This window comes from Calypte anna, chromosome 12 (assembly GCF_003957555.1).
Source record: "Calypte anna isolate BGI_N300 chromosome 12, bCalAnn1_v1.p, whole genome shotgun sequence".
Lineage (NCBI taxonomy): Eukaryota > Metazoa > Chordata > Aves > Apodiformes > Trochilidae > Calypte > Calypte anna.
Window position 1 is genome coordinate 4,523,393 of NC_044258.1, and position 18,067 is coordinate 4,541,459.

An 18,067-nucleotide genomic window follows, 5' to 3' on the forward strand; every position below is an offset into this window, starting at 1 on the left:
TAGTCCAGGGCACCCCACAACACCCATAGGGTTTGAGCCCCAGACCTCATGGCATAGCCTTGCTGATGTGGGGCTGAGCCCCAGACCCCCACAACACAGCCTCACCAGTGTGGAGCTGAACCCCCCAGCATCTATTCAGGACTGAGCCCCACCGCACCCCCCTGGCATGGGGCAAGGCCAGGGGAGAAGCCCGAGGGGTCTGGGTCTGAGCTGTGGGAGAGCACCCCACAGCACCCAGCCTCCTACCAGCATCTGCCCCATAGGGACAGTGCCCCAGAGCACAATGCATCCCTCCTAGGAATGTGTCAGGGGTCTGGAAGCCCCCATGGTGCAGGGCACCTCATCAGCACCCATCCATATCTTCCTCCTCTTCTTCCTCCTCCTTTGCATTGTCCCTGTTCTCATCCTCACCCTCGGGCAGATGCTCTGAAGGAGCAGGGGGGAAGAGGGGACCACACTCCAGGTTGACATAGGTGACAGCAAGGTTGACGTAGTGCTTGCCCTCCAACGTGGCCAGGACACGCTCCAGCTCACCCACCAGCCCAGTGAAGGATGGCCTCTCCTCAGGTGCTGGTGCCCAGCAGCTCAGCATCACCCCATACCTGCTCCGACACCCCTGTCAGCACTGTCAGCCCCCCACGACCCCCTCACCCTCCCTGCCCACCCCCCAGCCATACTCACAGGGTGTCAGGGCAGTGGCAGGGCTGTGGCAGCCGCCTCCCCCTCAGCAAGTAGCTGGTCATGTCATAGGGGTCCACACCGGGGTAGGGCGATGCCCCCCGGGTCAGCAGCTCCCACATGAGCACCCCGAAGGACCACTGCCAAGCAAAGAGCCACCATAGATGGCAGGCATGGGTGGGAAGGGAAAGGGAAGGCGACAGAGATTGGAGTCATGCCTACCACGTCTGACTTGGTGGTGAATTTTTGGGTCTGGAGGCTCTCCAGTGCCATCCACTTGACGGGCAGCTTGGCGTGGCGGTGCTGTCGGATGCTGTAGTACTCCTTGCCAAACACATCCCGTGCCAGTCCAAAGTCAGCCACCTTCACCGTCAGCGTCTCGTCCAGCCTGCAGAACACCAGTTAGGGGGATAAAGACCACCAGCCTTACGCCCACTCCCCAGGACCACCCCATGGCAAGGATCTGGCAGCCATGTCCCCACTCACATGCAGTTTCTGGCTGCCAGGTCACGATGCACAAACTTCTTCTGGGCCAGGTACTCCATGCCCAGGGCCACCTGCAGCCCGAAACCAACGAGGTCCTTCACAGTGGGGCTCTGTGGGGTGGCAGCAGTGAGTGGGATGCATTCAGCCACCCACTGTGTTCACCCCCAGGGTGCCCCCATACCCGCTCCTGGGCGCGGATGAAGTGGCGCAGGTCCCCATGACGCATGTAGGGCAGGACAACAAGGGGCAGCCCATGGCGGGGCAAGCATATGCCCAGCAGTGAGAGCACCTGAGGGTGGTGGAAGCTCTTCATGAGGATCCCCTCACGCAGGAACTCTTCCACCTCTTCCAGGTCCGTAATGCCTGCCAGGAGTGGAGCCGTGGGGCACCCCATCACTGTGCCATGCTGTGGGACCATGGCACAAGACCACAATGCAGGACCATGCCATGGGAGCAGCAGCTACTCACGGTGCAGGGACTTCACAGCACAGTGGAGATCGCCCAGCACTGGGTCTGTGTAGGTGCCATGGTAGACACTGCCAAAGTGCCCTGTGGGGACAGTCATCATGAAGCTGGTACCACACACAGTGAATGGGTGATGGCACAGGAAAACTGGGGTGAGGCATCACCTTTGCCAATGACCTGGTGGCGGTGGGTGACAAGCCGCTCCTCAGGGATGAGGATGTCCTTCACCTCCTCCAGCAGCTCAGGACGCAGGTCCTCCAGGCAGCAGGATGTAGCCCTGAGCAAGGGTATGGGGGACCCGTCGCCCGCCACGCTTCCAGCAGCACTGGCACCAGCACTGGTGAATCGTGCCCGGGGAACCATGGGGCCGGGACTGCCTGCTGTGGGCAGCACTGGGACAAGCAGAGGCAGGGTGAGGGCTGGGCAGGCAACCAGCACCCCATCCCCGCTGGTGACACCCACGTACCCAGCACCTCCCTGTAGTCAACACCGGGGCGCTGGGTGGTGGTGGGGATGTCCCCACGGCCGGGATGCACAAGCAGCTCCAGGTTCTCTGTCCCTGCAGGAAGCACTGGGTTGAGAGGAGGGAGGCACAGCATGGTAGGGGGTTGGGGGACACTGGAGTGCTCGTGGGGCATGGTGCTCACCTGCTGTCTTCCTCCAGCGCCAGTGGAGCAGCACAGCAGCCAGGACACAGCAGACCAGGAAGGTGATACCAGTGCCCAGGGCCAGGCTGGCAGCCATGCCCAGCGAGGAGGCAGCAGGCAGCACCCAGCCCAGTGCCTCACAGGCACCATTCACGCAGATCTGGGGGAGTGGGGGCTCAGTGGGGACAGGGCAGGGGACACAGGGCAAGGGGATCACCCAGCCAGGGGGTGCCTACCTCCACGGGGGCCCCAGCTGGGGGCAGGCGCAGCTCGCGGGGCAGGCGGCACGTCACCTCATTCTTCAGCACATTAGGGTGGCAGTCCCTGCCCCCCACGGTCATGGTGATGTTCATGCAGGTGGCCACGGCATCCAGCCCCAATTGCTGCCCAGACACAATGCCCTGAGCCCGGTGATCCTGATGGTGGGACACCCCTGCCCCAGTTCATACCACTACCCCACGTACGTGCACCTCGATCTCGTCGTCACCAGGCTTGAGGTGCAGGCGCCTACCCTCCTGCTCCAAGGGAAAGACCTCAGGCTTGGGGTAGTAGCGGAGGCGGAAGTGCCGGTGGCCAGCAGCACCATCCAGGAGCACGCTGAGGTTCCCTAGTGCTGTCTCCACCTTGCTCTCAAAGGGGAAGGCTGGGCTGGGGCACAGCAGCTGCTCAGGTGTCTGTGGGTCCTGGCACTCCTGCAGGCGGTGGGATGCTGGGTGCTGGCACACCATGGTGCTGTGGGGATTGGGGTGGGCAGGGCAGGGCCATGGGTGATGGCCTCCTGCCCCAGCACTTACTGTGGCTTCAGTCTTCACACCGTTGGCTTCAAAGTAGATCTTGGTGCGATACACCGAGTTCAGGTGGGTGCCAATAATGGTGAGCACTGAGCCCCTGTGGTGGGCAGGGGTCAGTGCCCTGGGGTGCACATGGTCCCCAGGGTGCATGCAGTCCCTGAGGTCCTTGTGACACCCAGGGCTGGCATAGTCCCTGTGGTGCATATGGTACCCAAAGCACATGTGGTCTCTAGGGTGCACGTGGTCCCTGGGGTGCACATAAGTCCCCAGCACCTCATCCAGCCTCATGGTCAGGGTGAGGGGAGGCCGGGGCATTTGCCCACAGGGGAAGGGAGCCCACACACTCACTCATAGCTGCAGCTGGGAAGGATGGCAGATATGGAGGGGTCGGGGCGGTACTGGAAGGACAAGGGGGCCAGGAACTCCTCCTGGTCAATCCGCAGGGACACCTGGACTGTGCCCAGGCCACCAGCAGCAGGAACCGTGCACCAAATCACCCCATCACCCTGGCTGTGGAAACAGTGGCTGTGGCTGGAGGGGACAGTGGGACCATGGGGTGGTCCCTATGCTATCTCCATGCTAGACACCCTGCTGTGCCCAGCAGAGGCAGGACAGGGCCATACCTGGGCTGCCTGGACAGGGGACACTCAGAGCCATTGACCATCACCTGCCAGCTGCTGCCTGAAGAGAGGTGCATGCCATGGAGTGAGAGCTGGGTGCCACCTCCCTGTGGGCCAAACGGAGGGTGCAGGGCACTGATGCGGGGCTCCTAGGCAGAGACAGTGTCAGTGGAAAGGATGGGTGACCCAACTCCCCCAAACCCTACTAGGGTGGCAACAAGCATGGGGCCTTACCACAAAGAAGAAGCCACCAAGGCTGGATGAGCCATTGACATGGAAACCAGAGGATCGATTGGGTTCCTCCACAGTGAGCACCACTTCAGCTGGGCCCCTCATCACTGTCAGGCTGCCCAGCTCCAGTTCACACACCAGCACATCCACGAATTCCTTGTGGCGAGAGGTGGGCAGGGGTCTGTGGGACAGTGATAGGGAGTCATCCCCAGCTTGGGCAGCAGCCCTAGATCCCTCTCTGCTGCTGGCACTGTCTGGCACTGCCACCCACCTGTGGCTCCTGCTCTCCTCCAGCAGCACAAAGCATCCTCGCTGTCCCACTGCCACCCGGTAGGTGCCAGAAGGGATGCGCTGGGGGTCAGGTTCCAAATGGGATCGGAAGGTCATACCGCAGAGTGTCACCCGCGTCTGGCCCCGCAACGGGGCACTCCGGGGGTGGAACTGCAGGACAGACACCCGTGTCACCCTGAGCTCCAATGCGTCACCTCCATCCCCACTTAAGCGCCCAGGTGTGGGATGCTGGGGGACGGTGGCACAGACTTACATCAGTGAGGAGAGGTGGGCAGCTGTCCTGGACCCAGGGGCCATGGCACTCATGCTGGCGTCTGCAGCCATCCCTGCACCACCCACAGCCCATGAAGCGCTCAGCCCGCAGGCAGCGCTGGCATGTGGAGAAGTGGCGGCAGCCAGGGCCGGTGACATTGAGCTGCCACACCTAAGGACATAGAGAAAAGGGTAGTAGGAGACATAGAGCTCATCAACTACCCTATGCCCCTCAGGTCCCCCACTCACCTTGGTGCCAGCAGTGAAGTAGAGCGAGTGGCTCTGCAGACCCATGGCACCCTGCACTGGCCCCGGCTCCCCCAGCGAGAAGTTGGCCAAGGTGAGGAGGTAGGAACTGGAGCGTTGGAGCACCATCTGCAGCAGGGCAGACAGGGGGGCTGAGCACACCCTCCGCCCTGTCTGGACCCACCCCACCCAGCCCCCCATCGCACCTGGAAGATGCGTCCCTCTGCTGTGCCCAGGTGTGCCACAGTGACATTCCCCAGGGCGGTGATGAAGATGGAGGTGAGGAGGACACCAGTCAGGTGCCCGTTGAACAGGTCCACCTTATGGGAGGTGGCGGGGACGAGGGTGGGCTGGTTCCAGCAGCTGGTGTCAGCCACTGGTGCTGAGAGGTTCACCTGCAGTGGAGCATTGGGTGCCTCAAAGCCAGCCCCAGCACCCTGAACCCCCCATAGACTCATGAGTGACTACTAGCTCCAGCCATGAGATATCTGCGGGAGCACTTGATTGCCCAGACTCCCCTCCAAGCTGGAAAAATTTTTTGGGAAAAAAACATTTGCAACCCCTCCCACAACCCTCTCATGGCGTCAGATCCTGCCCTGCCCTCTGGACCATCTGGATGTGGTTATTGGTGTTGGCATCAGAGGCCAACCACCCCAAAGCCAGCCCTCTCTGTCCCTGGGGCTCAGTGGGGGGCTGTGGATGTAAGGAAACAGCAGATGCTGGGGGGGCTCCACTGGCCCCCCACCAATCTACAGGGCAGGAGGTCCCCTTCTGGCTCATCCTGCCAGCGGTGTGAGTCAGCAGCATGGAGCTGTCAGCTCCAGTGTGGGGAAAGGAGGGGATTTGCCTGCACCCCACCTTGTGCCTGGCTGAGAACCACACAACTTGTGTCATGAGTGCTTGGCAGGACCCTGCCTGCAGAGCAGGCCCTGCTGGGGTGCTCACCTGTCCCCATCCCGTTCCAGCTGTGCCAGGACCTGTCCCTGGAACACAACGTTCCTGCCCTGCGGCTGCTACAGACAAGAAACCCCGGTGACTAATTGCACTTCCGCCTGTGGTTTATTTGCCCAGAGCAGGCGGTGGCGTAGGGCTGGGGGGACAAGGCAGGAGCAGCCAGACACCCCACACACCCCAGCTGGGAAGCGGCATGGCTCTGTGGCTTCCCTGTCCATAAGCACCTGGGGTGACTACCAACAACCCATTGTGGGGGTGGTCACCGTAGAGCTGGTGCTTCCTGGGAAGCCACACCGAAGAGAGGGAGGTTTGGCGTGGCACTGTGCTGGGACACGTGTCTCTGGCACACAGCTCAGGTGAGTATGCCTGGGGTGGGCAGGATGGCCAGATCCCCACCCACATCTCCTCATCATGACCAGGGCTGTTGGTGTTGACACACCAGAGTGCTGCTGCTCTCCCCCTGCCCAACTCACTTCACCAGTGCCTCCCCCCGGATCCACCTCTCCCCATCCCAGCCAACCTCCTTGGACACACGCGTCAGAGTGCAAGGGACTCACATTGTGGGGGCAGTATTCCACCGGCTGGAAGAAGCTGAGTCCTCGCAGCAGTGCTTGGTGCCCAGTACCACAGCACTTCTCCATGCCCTCCTCCATGGCCTGGTTGAGGAGGCGGAGGGGGAAGGCGCAGACAGCCGAGTTCTCCCGCGGCACCCGGCTCTCTGGCCAGCTCTCGACGAAGGCGCCGAAGAGCACTGTGTCGGTGTCATTGATGCCAAGGTCACGGGCCAGGTGGGCACCGGGGCGGGCAGCATGGGCAGCCTGCAGCAGGTTGTAGGCGATGTCACGCTCAGCATCCCCCTCACCGCCACCATGCCGCCGCCGCCGCCGCTTGGACTCGAAGCGGCAGTCAAGGACGAGCTCACGGTAGTGGCGGAGGTTGCGCTCATGGGCGCTGAGCCGTGCCAAGCGTGTGTGGTACACTGCTGAACCTGGCCGCTCCAGCTGCACTGTCAGGAAGTAGACATAGTCCCCATCAGCGAAGGAGTGGATATAGTGGATGGTGTAGTTGTCCCGGTATTGAGGCAGCACTGTTAACCACTGGAAGTCATCCGAAAACCCATCCAGGGTGCCCTTCAGCCTGCGGACGGACACAGACTGCGGGCTGTACTGCGCTGCCACGCTGCTGTTGATGGTGGAACCAAGGTAGAAGTAAGAGGCGTAGGAGGTGGCCACCACGGTGGCACTGGTCCCCAGGGGGCTGGCCACACAGTCAGGGCAGGATGTGGGGCGATTGCCTGTGGCTGTGTATAGGCAACGTGTGGTCGTGATGGTCACCTTGCCATCCCACACCTCCAGCTGGTGCTGGTAGCACAGCCCATGCCGTGCTGTGCCACAGCTGTACAGCCACGGCTCCAGAGGGTCCAGCAGCAGCAGGACATTGTCCATGTCCTCAGGGCTGTCGGTAGTGACAGGACACAGGTGGCAGATCTCGCACTCGGTGCTGCCCACTGGGCCAGTGATAAGGACAGAGTGGAGGTGCAGCTCAGGGCTGGCCACCAGGATGCGGTTGCGAACGGCCACAAAGATGGCAGCCGGGAGAGCGGAGTCAGTGAAGACAGCGACATTCTGCACGGGGCTGTGAGCATCGAGGCTGGGAAGCACATAGGGGACGGAGAAGTTCCTGGTGGAGCTGTATGGGATGCGAGGACACTGCCAGGTGCCGGCGCCCAGTGGGGTTAAGGTGAACAACAGCAAGAGGCACCCGCAGCACAACAGGTCCATGCTGCACAGTGCTGCTGGTATGGGATTATGGTTGGTGCTCAGCACTGAGCAGGGTGGGAGCACGTGGAGGATGGGTCACCGTCACAGCTGCCAAAATACAGGAGGAAGGGTCATACCTGTTGCCTTAGGTGAGGGCCCTAGGTGTGGGGCTAGGGGTGCTGGGGTCCCCTGGGTCCAGACAATGGTGGGTACTGCTGTGGTCCCCAGAAGCCAGACAACAATGGGTGCTGGTGGGGAGGATCAGCAGCACCACACCCCTTTTCAAACTCTGCAAGCTGGAGGTGAAGCCAAGCTGCCACGGGGGACAAACTCTGCCTGCTGTCACCTCTCAGACACCCTCTCCTGTTGCCCGTCGTCACCCCTGCCCCAAACCGCACCCCTCCTGGGGATGGGAATGGGAATCCTGCCAGCCTTTGGGAGCAAGGAACCCGAAGGACCCCTGAGGCAGGGCCGAGATTGGGGACCCTGCCAGTCCCCTGGGACAGCAGTGAGGACAGGGGATCCTCGCGGGACAAATCCCCTGTCAGCTCCCTGGGACAGTGACCACGACGTACCACCTGGGCGGGGCCCACTGCTCGCTCACCAGGGCCGGTGTCTGTCCCCAGCCGGTCTTCCCATCGGGTTTGGATACCCCCACCCGCGGCTCCCCGGGGTCTTCCGATGCCGTTCCGAGCCGTACCAGGCGGAGGGACGTTCACCTGGGCGCTGCCTTGCCGTCCCGTCCCGTGCCGTGTTGTGCCGTGCCGTGCCGTGCCGGGGCGGGGTGGAGAGGGGCCGGGCCGGAGCAGCCGAGGCGGGACGGGCCCCGGGAGCGGGCGGGACGGGGCAGGCGGGACGGGGCGGGTGAGCCCTGCCCCCGAGCGGCGAGGGGCTCTCCCAAGGCCGGCATCGGCAGCCCGGGGTGTCTGGTGGAACGAGGGGCTCGTGGGTACGGGGAGCTCAAGAACAACACCATCCCGGAGTGGGGAAAAAGTTGGCACGATGCCCAGGTGCGGCCCTCGGAGGGTCCCCATGACTGGGAAGGGGCTGTCAGCATCCCGGGGATGTGTGCGGGGTCCAAGCACACTAAACACCATCAGGTCCGGCTGTCAGGGGCGGCAGGGGCTGTCAGCATCCCGGCACACGGTATCACCGCTTCCCCAAAGCTGTCGGCAACTCACTGCCAGGCCGGCTCAGCACGGGTGTTTCCAGCCGGGGGGAAAAAGCAGGGCCAGGGCAGCCACAGCATTGCAAGGGGTGCCGAGGGAAGTACTTCGCTTGAGCCCATTCTTTGCCTCCTGTCCCTTCACGCCCCTCGCCACGGGCTGCCAAGCGCTGCCGGGACTTGTGGCTCGTCCCAGGGATGACGGAAGGGGAAGATGCTTCACGCCAGCGAATTTATGGGAGGGGTTTACCCCTCTCCCTCCTCTCCCCCCCCCCAGCGCCCCGCTGACCCTCGGGCTGTGGGGCTCCGTGTTCTAGCTGTGTATAGGGACTTTCCCTCACGCCAACCAGGCTGCTGCCTCGCACTACCAGGAGGGACTTTGTTCCCAGGAGGGGCTGAATATGCCGAAAACGAGCTCCCTGGGGCCGGGCCACCTGGGCAGCCCCAGCCCCGCGTTGTGCAAGGCCAGTGGTTAGCCTGGCTCTGAGCCTTACCCAAGAGCTCCTTCCTCCGGCTGTACGGCTCCAACTCCGTTTCGACATGAGCTGGCCCCGGCCAGCTCGTCCTGGGGTTTGCACCACTCCCACCCCCGAGACAGCACTGCCCTGCCTGCTTCACACCGCTTCCCGGCGGTTTTCCCAGGTCCCAGCGGGTCCCCGAGGCTGGGACTGCACTGTACCCAAACTTGGACCAAACTTCATAACCCCCACCCGCCCAAACTCCAGCTTGGCCACTTGCCCCAACTAAGGGGACACCAAGTGACGAGGCGTGACTTCAGGTCCAAATAATGTTTATGAGCAAAGACAAGCGATTACACTCTGGCAGGAGCACGAATACGGGAGCAGAGTCCCCACGCTAGCCCTGCCGGGTCTATCCCAAACCCCTTGGTGCCACCCCCATGGCCCTGCCCCTCCTTGCACACCCTGGCAGACAGCCCCCCTTATGGAGTTGAGCTCTGCCCAACCAGAGCCTTGGGACAGACAGGGAGGAGACAGCCCATGTGCAGCAGCAAGCTTGAGGGGCTGAATTTGAGGGGCAGGTGCCCCCATACCAAGGGGATTGCCCTTCTTGGGCTTGGGGGGGCACCAGGGCCCTGTGACAGTGGCATCTTCACAGGGCTGAGCTGGAGCCACCCCTTTAGTGTCTGCTGCTCAGAAGCCATTACCACAAGCCCAGGACCCTGTAGTGCAGGCCCACCATCCCTGCCTGCCAGTGTGACTAGGGACAGCCACAGTGGGAAGGGTCTGGGCAGCCACAGGTGCCAAGGGGGCAAACCTGCCAGGGCAGGGTTCCAGGGCTGCCTGGAGCATGGGAGCCCATATCCCCCAGTGCAGAGAGAGGAGGCCAGCCCTGTCCCCACCTGGGTGGTGTCACCCGCCCTCTGCAGCCACAGCAGCACAGGGTTCCCCCCCCCCCCCGACTGCTGCCACATCTCTTTTGGAGATCCACACCCTTGGCACAGCCACAGGATGGCAGAGAGAGGAGAGTGCCACAGGCAGCAGGACCCCAAGGCTCAGCTGCCTTCCAGCAACCCAGGGTACCAGCACCCTGGCTCCATGAGCCCCATAAGGAGGGACAGAGCCAGGAGCAGCAGAGGAAGGGCAGCCCCCCCAGCTGAGGGATGTTGCCTGCAGACGAGAGAAAGTCCTGGTCATCCCTTCCCAAGGCAGCTGTGCACCCGGTCTCAAACACCCAGGTTGGACAGGCCCATGGATGGGTCTCCCCATGCTCCAGGGTCCCACCATGTCCTCTCCCCGGGACTCACAGCCCAGGCTTCCCTGGGGGACAGGCTCCCCAGCACAGCAGGGGCTCCTCTGGCACGCCCATCAGTACGTCTGGGGTGTGAGGATGAAGAGTCGGTCTTCCTCCTTGCGGATCCATTTCATGAGCTTGTTGACAGCACTGATGGCACCAGCCTTGGTCCCCAGGGGGCTGTAGCAGATGTAGAGCTCGAAAGCGCTGGTCACCTGTGTGAGAAAGCAGGGTACAGGCTGGCCAGACATCTGCACACCACTTGGGACGGGCACTGCATCTTCCCCACATTAGCTCTGGGATCAGGCACAGAAGCTCCAGGGCAGGGACATGGGGTGCCAGTGGGGCACCCTGAACACCTGGCACTTGGTTAACTCACAAGCTGGGGGGACCAAACCCCAGGGTCTACCTCTAGAATGGGCTTTCCACCCGCACCACTGCAAATGACACAGCCCTCGGCACCAGTGAAGGGGTGCTTGAGGGGAGGCTGGCCACCAAAAAGGACCATGCTCAAGATGGGGTACACCCTGGAAACCAGGGAGCTGGTGGTGTGTTTTGCCACACACTCCCCCCCCCCAGCTTACTCTGCCATGTAGGACCAGAGAAGACAAGCTCACTCAAAACCTGCAGATGGCCCTTACCCACGCCAGGAGGTTCTCCCGGGGGCCTGTGAAGTAGATGTTCTTCAGAGGGCGAGAAGAATTGTGAGCCCGGCTGTGGAGGTACTGGTAGAGCCCCAAGAGCCTTTCCTTTTCCTCCTCCCGCACGTAGGGTGCCTCAATCTCGGGGCTGCAGGAACAAGCGCCCCGTTAGCCCCCCTGAAGAAGGGAATTCATGGAATAGGATTGCCCCATGCCCCACACCACAGCCTTGGCCCAATGGTTCTCCAGCAGCCTTACCTGGTGAAGAGCCCAGAGCTTTTGGACTTGTAGATGAAGTGCCGGAGGTCAGGGATGCCCACCTGGGCAACGCTGTAGAAGGGGGTGCGCAGAGCCTCCTGCAGAGCATGGTGCACCCCCCGCCGCCGCAGGCGCTCCTGGAAGCGCCGCTTGCAGTCAGAGACAGTGAAGAAGTCTTCACGGTCAGTGGAGACCAGCAGGAGGCACAGGTCCATCTCCTGCTCCAGGTAGGAGATGTGGGCGTGGAAGAAGCCGCTGGAGTTGAACTTAGGGAGGCAAATGGGAGTCCAGGCTTCACCCTCCCGGAAGGAGGAAGAAGAACTGATAAGGTTGAAGAGCAGATGAAGGTCAATAGGGTGGAGGAACTGATCCTTCTTCCTCACGAGAGACACCAGCTGGTTCCCTGAAAGGAGGATAGAGAAGACCAGGCTCTTGGCCTTGGCCTGCTGGAGGCTACTGCTGACAGCGTCCCGGACACTGGCGGCCAGGGGCAGGCAGCGCACGGCGCCCATCAGGAAGCTGGGGTCATGGGCCATGAGGTCCAGCAGGTTGTCAGTGATGCGCTCAGAACCGGCCAGGAGCCTGCGCAGGTCATAGTTCTGCTTCTGCTGGAAGATGTGGTTGAGCTGGGTCCAGGTCAGCAGGCTCAGGATCTGGTAGTAGATGTATAGCAGCTCGTGGGCAATCTCCTGCTCTGACTGCTGGGTCCTTGCCACTGCCACCAGCACCAGCGGGCTCCTTCGCACAAAGACCACCTTGTAGCCATCTGCTTGGGAGAGTCCCCAGGGGCCAGGGACAGATCTGTAAGCCTGGTTTCTTGGGGATGCAGCCTTCCCCCAACCCACCAACCTCCCCCCGAGTCTCACCCACTCCCAGGGCAGTACCTGCGTGGATGGACCGGATGGCGTTTTTCTCAGCCTCCAGGAAGGACACCAGGGCCATCATGACACCCATGGTGCTGGAGAGGGCCTCCTCAGAGCCGTAACGGGAGTACACGGGCTTGCCTGCCTCGCTCAGCACGAAGACATGCTTCCGGTGCATGCGCCAGGTGTCCATGGTCACGTCCTCCTCCTCCTTGCTCGACAGCACTGAGTCGCGGCGGTTTGTCTGTGGGGATGGCTCCAGCTTCCCCTCTTTGTTCTGCCTCATCTCCTCCTCCAGGTCGAGGGCCATGCCTGTGAGCTGTGTGCTCAGCTCACTGAAGTCCTTGCTGATCTGCTCCATGCTGCTCGGCTCCGCCGGTTCCCCCCGCCTCTCCTCCGGGCTCCGCGCTGTGGCCGCCCCGTCCTCAGGACTGGTCAAGTCCTCGTAGGAGCGGGTGTGCACAAACATGGCTCCCTCCTGGCCCGCTCCTGGGAACAAGGGGCCCTGCAGTGTCCATCCCTCTGCCTTCCCCCCATGCCAAGGCAGCGGGTGGATGGAGGGGCCAAGAGAGACAGAGTGGTGCAGGGAGGGACTTGTCCTCCTCTCCCTGTCTTGTGGCACCCAGGGGTGCTGCTGGTGGGGAGTCACCAGTGGGCACGTCTCCACCTGCCCGAGGGGCTATGGAGGGCCCGGCCCCCATCATGAGGAGATGCTTTTCCCCCCACCCCCTCTGGGGAGCTCTGCCCCATACCTGGCTCCGTCCCCTGTGCCAGCCCCGGCGTGGGGCTCTCGGACCGCTCTGCGTGCTGCCCATCGCCGGGTGCCAGGGAGCCATTGGGCACTTCCCAGCCTTTCTTCTTGTGGACATCTGCAGCCATTCCTCAGGATGGGACCTGCATGTGACCCACAGCCTCACCCCTCTGTTCCTCACCCAAAAAACAGGTCTTGAAGTGCCCTGCTCTGAATGAGGACAGTGCCAGTATCCTCGGCCCAATCCTGCTTTCTCAGTGGGCAGCACCAAGCCCTGCTGAGACGTTAGGAAAGCTGCTCTAATCCAGTAGGATTTCCTCCCCTCCTCCGTAGCCCTGGCTCCTTCCAGCTCCCCAGTCCCAGCACTTTTCATCCAGGCTTGGCCCCAATTTCCCCCAGCACCGGGAAAGCCACTCAGCCTCTGGGGCAGCGAGGGGGCAGGGAGCCAGCCCTGGATGGGGCTTGTCCTGAACACCAAGGAACCCAGAAGCCTGATGTTTGCCAAGGGTGGGTTTTATGGCTCTCCTCGGCCCGGATTAGGTGGCTGACATGAGACCAGGCTAGTGACGTTCCCTCCTGAGGCTACTGTCGCCCAGACGGTCGAGCCCTGGGGAGCAGGGTGCCCTCTCCAACCCCTGCCCGGTGGGTCAGCCCCCCCAGGCAGAGCCTGGCCGAGATTTCAACCCAAGCTTTCCTCTCAAACGCAAAGGCAAACCAAGGCAGCAGCAGGAAACCAGTCTGGACCGGGACCCTGTGTTCCTTCCTTACCGGAGCCTCCTTAGGCTCCGAAGGCAGCTGGCAGGGGGGCTCAGGAACCTCCGGCTTCTGCCGGTGCCCGGGACACCCTCAGCCCCGAGGCCAGCGGGCAATGCCGCCCCGGGGGGCTGGGCGCTGGAACCCCCTAACCCAAAAACCCGTAACCTCCCGACAGCCCTGGAGGATGTCGGACCAGGGCCCCGTCTTCGCCCGGGCCGAACCCTCCCGGCTGCGGCGCTGCCAGCCCCGACTCTTCCCGGAGCGCCCCGGGGGGGAGGGTCTCCCCGAGACCCCCGTGCCCGGTGCGGGGCCTGTCCCACTCCCTCCCCACCCAGGGGTCAGCGTTGCCGGAGCACCGCCAGGCCCGGAGCCCCCGAAGGACAAGGCGCAGGGACCGACCTTCGCGGCTCCTCCTGACAGCACCGGAGGCCCGGGCGAACGGCGAGGCGGCGGGGGCCGCCCGGTAGCCCCCGGCACGGTCTAAGCGGGGCAGGGGGGACGACGCCGGCGGCGGGCAGCCGCCTCCCGCCCTGCCCCAGGTCCCGACCCCGGTCCCAGCCCCGGCGCCCCCGGCATCGCAGCACCCCGCCCCAGCGGAACCGCCCCCCGCGCCTAACCGGGACGGGCCCCGCTGCATCATGGGAGCTGTAGGCGGCCCTCGCTGCTCGCCACTACCTCCCCTTCCCCCAGAGACTACAACTCCCGGCAGGCCTCGGGAGGCGGAGCGGAGCACTCTGGGAAATGGAGTCCGCCCTACGCAGTGCATGTCGGGAGCGGTAGGGCGGCGGCCGGGCTGGCCGGACTCTGCTTCCCAGCGTGCCCCGCGGGGCGCAGGGGGCAGCGGAACTTCCGGCTTCTCGCAGGGGTTGCGCTGGGCCTGGCGCGGCGGGAGCGGCGGTGGCGGAGGTGAGAGGCGGCTCCGGTTCGGCCCGGCCCGGCCCGACCCGGGGAGCAGCGCTGGGCCGCCCGGTGTGGCGGGGCTGGCGGGCTATGCCTGGGCAGGGGCGCGGGATGTGGCGTGGGCCGCTCGGGTGGTTCCCGGAGGGTAGAACCGGAACGGCCATCCGGAATAGGGAAGCGGTGTGTGTGGTTCTGGGGTGTCCCCGGGGACAGAGGGGGCATCGGCTTTGGTGCGCTGAGAGGGAAGCGGGACGGGCTGGGGGGTGTTTGCAGCTGGGGCTGCCCGGGATTGTGGGGGATTCCTCCCATGGGGCTTCCCGGGAGAGGGGTGTGCGCGGGGGCTGCTGGGAGGGCTGGATGGAGCCGGGCGATGCCCCAGGGGCTCCATCGGAGTCGGGATGCGGGGCAGTGTTTGTCTTATTGAGACACCGCGGCCCCTCCGTACCGGGGGCTGCCTCGGCTGTGAGCTCTGAGGAGGCCGGTCCCGGTTCCGTGACCCCGCTGTTGGCTGTGGGCTCGGTCTCCAGCTCGGAGCCTCAATCCCCGGTGGAACTGGGGTTTGCCGGCTTGGGCAGCTCGGCCCCCGGTACCGGGGCATTAGGGCTGTCCCGCACGGGCCTCTGCCTCCGTGGTTGTGTTTCTACATATCTCTGGGTTACTCTGAGGCCTTGGTCAGAATTAGGGCTTCTTTCACATCGTGTTGTTTGTGTTTTGGTAAAAAATGCCTTCCAGCAGTTTTGGTTTTTACAAGCAATGGACAAAAATCAGGTGAGATTCCTGCTGGGAATCAGAGGGAGGCGATGGGGGCTGTCACTGGGGACACATCAGGTGATGCTAAGGTTCAGTCACAGGCTGAGCTGTAAATGAAGGCTGAGGTGGAGGCAGGATGTGGCCCGGCTGGTGCTGGAGGCTGGTGAAGGCCAGGTGATGAGCTCCTGGGGCAGATAATGGTGGTTCTTGTGTTTTGTTTTTTAAAAAGAGTAGTGCCACGAGAGTTTGGTGGTGTTGCTGGTGCTTGGTGTTGATATTGGAACTGCTACTGAAAGTGGAATCCACTGTCCTGTCTCTGCAGGGCGTTGGTGGTGTGAAAGTCTCTCTCAACACTCCCTCCTCTCAACACAAGTGGGAATGCACTTGTGAAGTCCTCTGGGACAGGCAAGGTCCCAAAGTGATCGAGAGGCTGTTAGAAATTCACCTGATATTTCCTAACATGTTGTTTTAAAAGCGTCATACAGCTGAAAAGCACACACCTCCCTTCTTTCAAAGTGAAAACCTCCAGCATGACACCCAGAAGAGCTGGGATGGTTCCCTCTCCCTTTGCTTCCATACTTCAGTGACATGATTTTGGTATTTTCTTTGCTTATGGATTAGACATTGGAACTAACAGGCTTTCTTGGCTATTTACAGTTTCTGTAGCTTGGGGAGATGCTTTCTTTTGTTCTTCCTGTAATACTTGAATTTCATAGGCTTTTTCCTTTCTTCAGCCTTACAAAAACTTTTCTGGTCACTAAAAATTGTTTTGTAGCAAATTACTTCCTCTTTTCTCGGACCATAGTCTTGTGTGTAGTTACATGTTTGATTTCCTCATGGTCTATAAATACCACGTCTGGCAGCCTTGGCAAAATCTGTTTGGAGAGGAGTTGTGAGTACTGTGGTAATTTCCTGGAAATAGCATCTCTGAAGATTCACCTTGCCTAGCCCATCACCAGTTTCTCATCTCTCCCCCCACATTTGGAAGAAAAGGTGCAAAGTTGGGTGTGGTTCAGTGAGGAAATGCTCAAGGACTGTACTGGCATTCCTCACTATGACCCTTGCCAGAAATCTTTAATTATTCCTTGAGAGAGTCAGCCACTTAGTCTGGCTCAGTTGCATAGATGTGCAGTGCCATTATTTTACCCTAGGAAGATGTAAATTGAAATTAGAGGTTCTCAAAGAGTCTGCTGTTGGGCTCAGCAGGTGCATTTGGAGAGCAGGATGGGGACTGTCCCCTGAGTGGCAGTGCCAGGCGTTGGGTTCGGGGCAGGGGCACAGTGCTGAGGAAGCCCTTGGGTGTAATTGCCAGGGAGCATCTGGAGCTCATCAGTCTCTGGAGTCTGTCAGGAGGGCAGCAGGACCACTGGTTGTTGGGAAAGCTTTCCACAGGGGAACTTTCCCTTCTCTGAGATTCACCTTCTGCATCTTCACTGAGCCAGGTCTTTGCCAGCAGGAGGCGGAGCCAGCAGGGAGAGGAGGAGGGAAACAAAATGCCTACATTCAGGATGCATACTGGCCCTCCTGATTATTCAGCATAATTGTAACAGCTAATTGTTGTCTTAAGAGGACTCAAAGTCTGGGTTGTGCAAGTAACTGGACTGCAGTCATGCGTTCTGCCTTACTGTGTCACTCTGAAATGTCCTTTTTTGCCATCTCCCTCAGATGCGTGGTTGTGACTGAGGTATGGCCTCATCATTCAGCATCAGGAATTGATGCTGAATTCCTAGCACTGGAGGGTGGATTTTTGCCGTGCTTTGCTGCTGGCCTGGCCCCAGCCCTGGGCTCTGTTGGTGTGTGTTTGGCAAACAGCCTTACTCACCCTCACCCTCTGCCTGGGAGCAGGGGGCTGTTACCTGAAGGGTAAATCCTGGTTGGCCTCTCACCACAGCCTGCACCTTCTGAAGGAGCTGTAGCAGGGCAGACCTTCAGGAGACCTTGGTATCCAGTCTGAGAAGTTTCTGTTCCTGTCCTGGAGTTTGCTGTCACCTAGTTTTTTGAGGCTGTGTAGTGAAATGGCCTGGGTTAAATGTAACTCTTTTTGGAGGGTCACCTATGGTGCAAACCCAGGAAAGCAAAGCTGGCACAGGTAGCACTGTGTTGCCAGAGGCAGTAAATCACACCAGGCTGAGCAGGGGACTGTCAGAGCCAGTGTTGCTGCCTGTGTCATTGAACCATGACCTCATACTCATGGATGCTGCTGTGTGGCTCAGCTGATCTGTGACAGGTGTCAGTCCAATTATATTTTTTTCCATATCTGATAAATTGAATGTAATGTCCAAAGAGTTCCCAGCTAGCAAGGGATTCTTTTTTAAAGCGTCAGTAAGGTTGTTGATTTAATGAGAACTGTAGTGGGGGAGGAAATCCAAAAAGGGAGAACAGGAAACCATTCTGTGATTCTGTGATTAAGAAATGACAGGTCTGCAGATGTCTGCAGGCTGCAAAAGATCACAGATAAAAGGCCTGGCTGCTGACAGCCCATCACAGCAGTGTCTGCCATAACCATCTCCATTCACCTGGCCTCTCCATGGAGGGTGTGGTGTCAGCTCTCTTGGATTCACAACCAAGAAGAAAAAATGATAGAGCTTGCAGAGGAAGCTGGGACCAGGGTAGTGCTTACTGCATAGGGAGCCATGTAAAATGGGAGCAGACCAGAGCTCTTGCACTTGAGTGGTCAGAAGTATGAGCCTGTATCTTTAGAAACACTGTTAATAGTGCATGGATCAGCTGTGGTATTCCAGATTGCCTTCCTCAGCCTCCACACCCACATCATGAGGCCTGACAGAGCTGCTGTCCCTTGCTTGCCTGGC

General features: G+C 61.1%; 3 protein-coding genes across 9 annotated transcripts in view; 1 reads left to right on the forward strand and 2 right to left on the reverse strand.

The window, feature by feature from the left end:
• MST1R (macrophage stimulating 1 receptor) lies at positions 1-8,248 on the reverse strand. Of its 2 annotated transcripts, none has more exons than XM_030458604.1 (21): positions 8,026-8,248; positions 6,219-7,529; positions 4,914-5,102; positions 4,711-4,836; positions 4,463-4,633; positions 4,190-4,359; positions 3,922-4,099; positions 3,691-3,836; positions 3,416-3,577; positions 3,071-3,164; positions 2,747-2,968; positions 2,513-2,659; positions 2,277-2,436; positions 2,096-2,188; positions 1,794-2,021; positions 1,633-1,713; positions 1,346-1,527; positions 1,165-1,274; positions 901-1,066; positions 682-818; positions 1-602 (listed from the first exon to the last, which is right to left on the reverse strand). In XM_030458604.1, exons 2-21 carry the CDS (start codon positions 7,440-7,442, stop codon positions 344-346), a joined length of 4,245 nt encoding a protein of 1,414 aa, XP_030314464.1. In that variant the 5' UTR covers positions 7,443-7,529; positions 8,026-8,248; the 3' UTR covers positions 1-343. The 2 variants fall into 2 exon arrangements, with proteins under 2 accessions (XP_030314464.1, XP_030314463.1); XM_030458603.1 differs by having other exon boundaries at positions 2-602; positions 2,741-2,968.
• Positions 8,249-9,359: 1,111 nt separating this feature from the next.
• MON1A (MON1 homolog A, secretory trafficking associated) lies at positions 9,360-14,188 on the reverse strand. Of its 3 annotated transcripts, none has more exons than XM_030458504.1 (6): positions 14,007-14,188; positions 12,853-12,994; positions 12,122-12,589; positions 11,238-12,003; positions 10,980-11,127; positions 9,360-10,553 (listed from the first exon to the last, which is right to left on the reverse strand). In XM_030458504.1, the coding sequence occupies exons 2-6, from the start codon at positions 12,977-12,979 to the stop codon at positions 10,413-10,415; spliced, it is 1,650 nt and encodes a 549-aa protein (XP_030314364.1). In that variant the 5' UTR covers positions 12,980-12,994; positions 14,007-14,188; the 3' UTR covers positions 9,360-10,412. The 3 variants fall into 3 exon arrangements, with proteins under 3 accessions (XP_030314364.1, XP_030314365.1, XP_030314366.1); XM_030458505.1 differs by having other exon boundaries at positions 10,469-10,553; positions 10,923-11,127; positions 14,007-14,125; XM_030458506.1 differs by lacking the exon at positions 10,980-11,127 and having other exon boundaries at positions 10,473-10,553; positions 14,007-14,127.
• A 251-nt stretch (positions 14,189-14,439) lies between these two features.
• The window catches only part of RBM6 (RNA binding motif protein 6), a 56,123-nt gene continuing 52,495 nt past the window's right edge, over positions 14,440-18,067 (forward strand). For 3 of the 4 annotated variants that reach the window (XM_030458409.1, XM_030458412.1, XM_030458413.1), the window contains exon 1: positions 14,458-14,513. The gene's annotated coding sequence lies outside the window, so the exon portion shown is untranslated. Of the gene's footprint in view, positions 14,514-18,067 lie in introns of all 4 variants that reach the window. The other variant, XM_030458410.1, reaches the window with a different exon arrangement.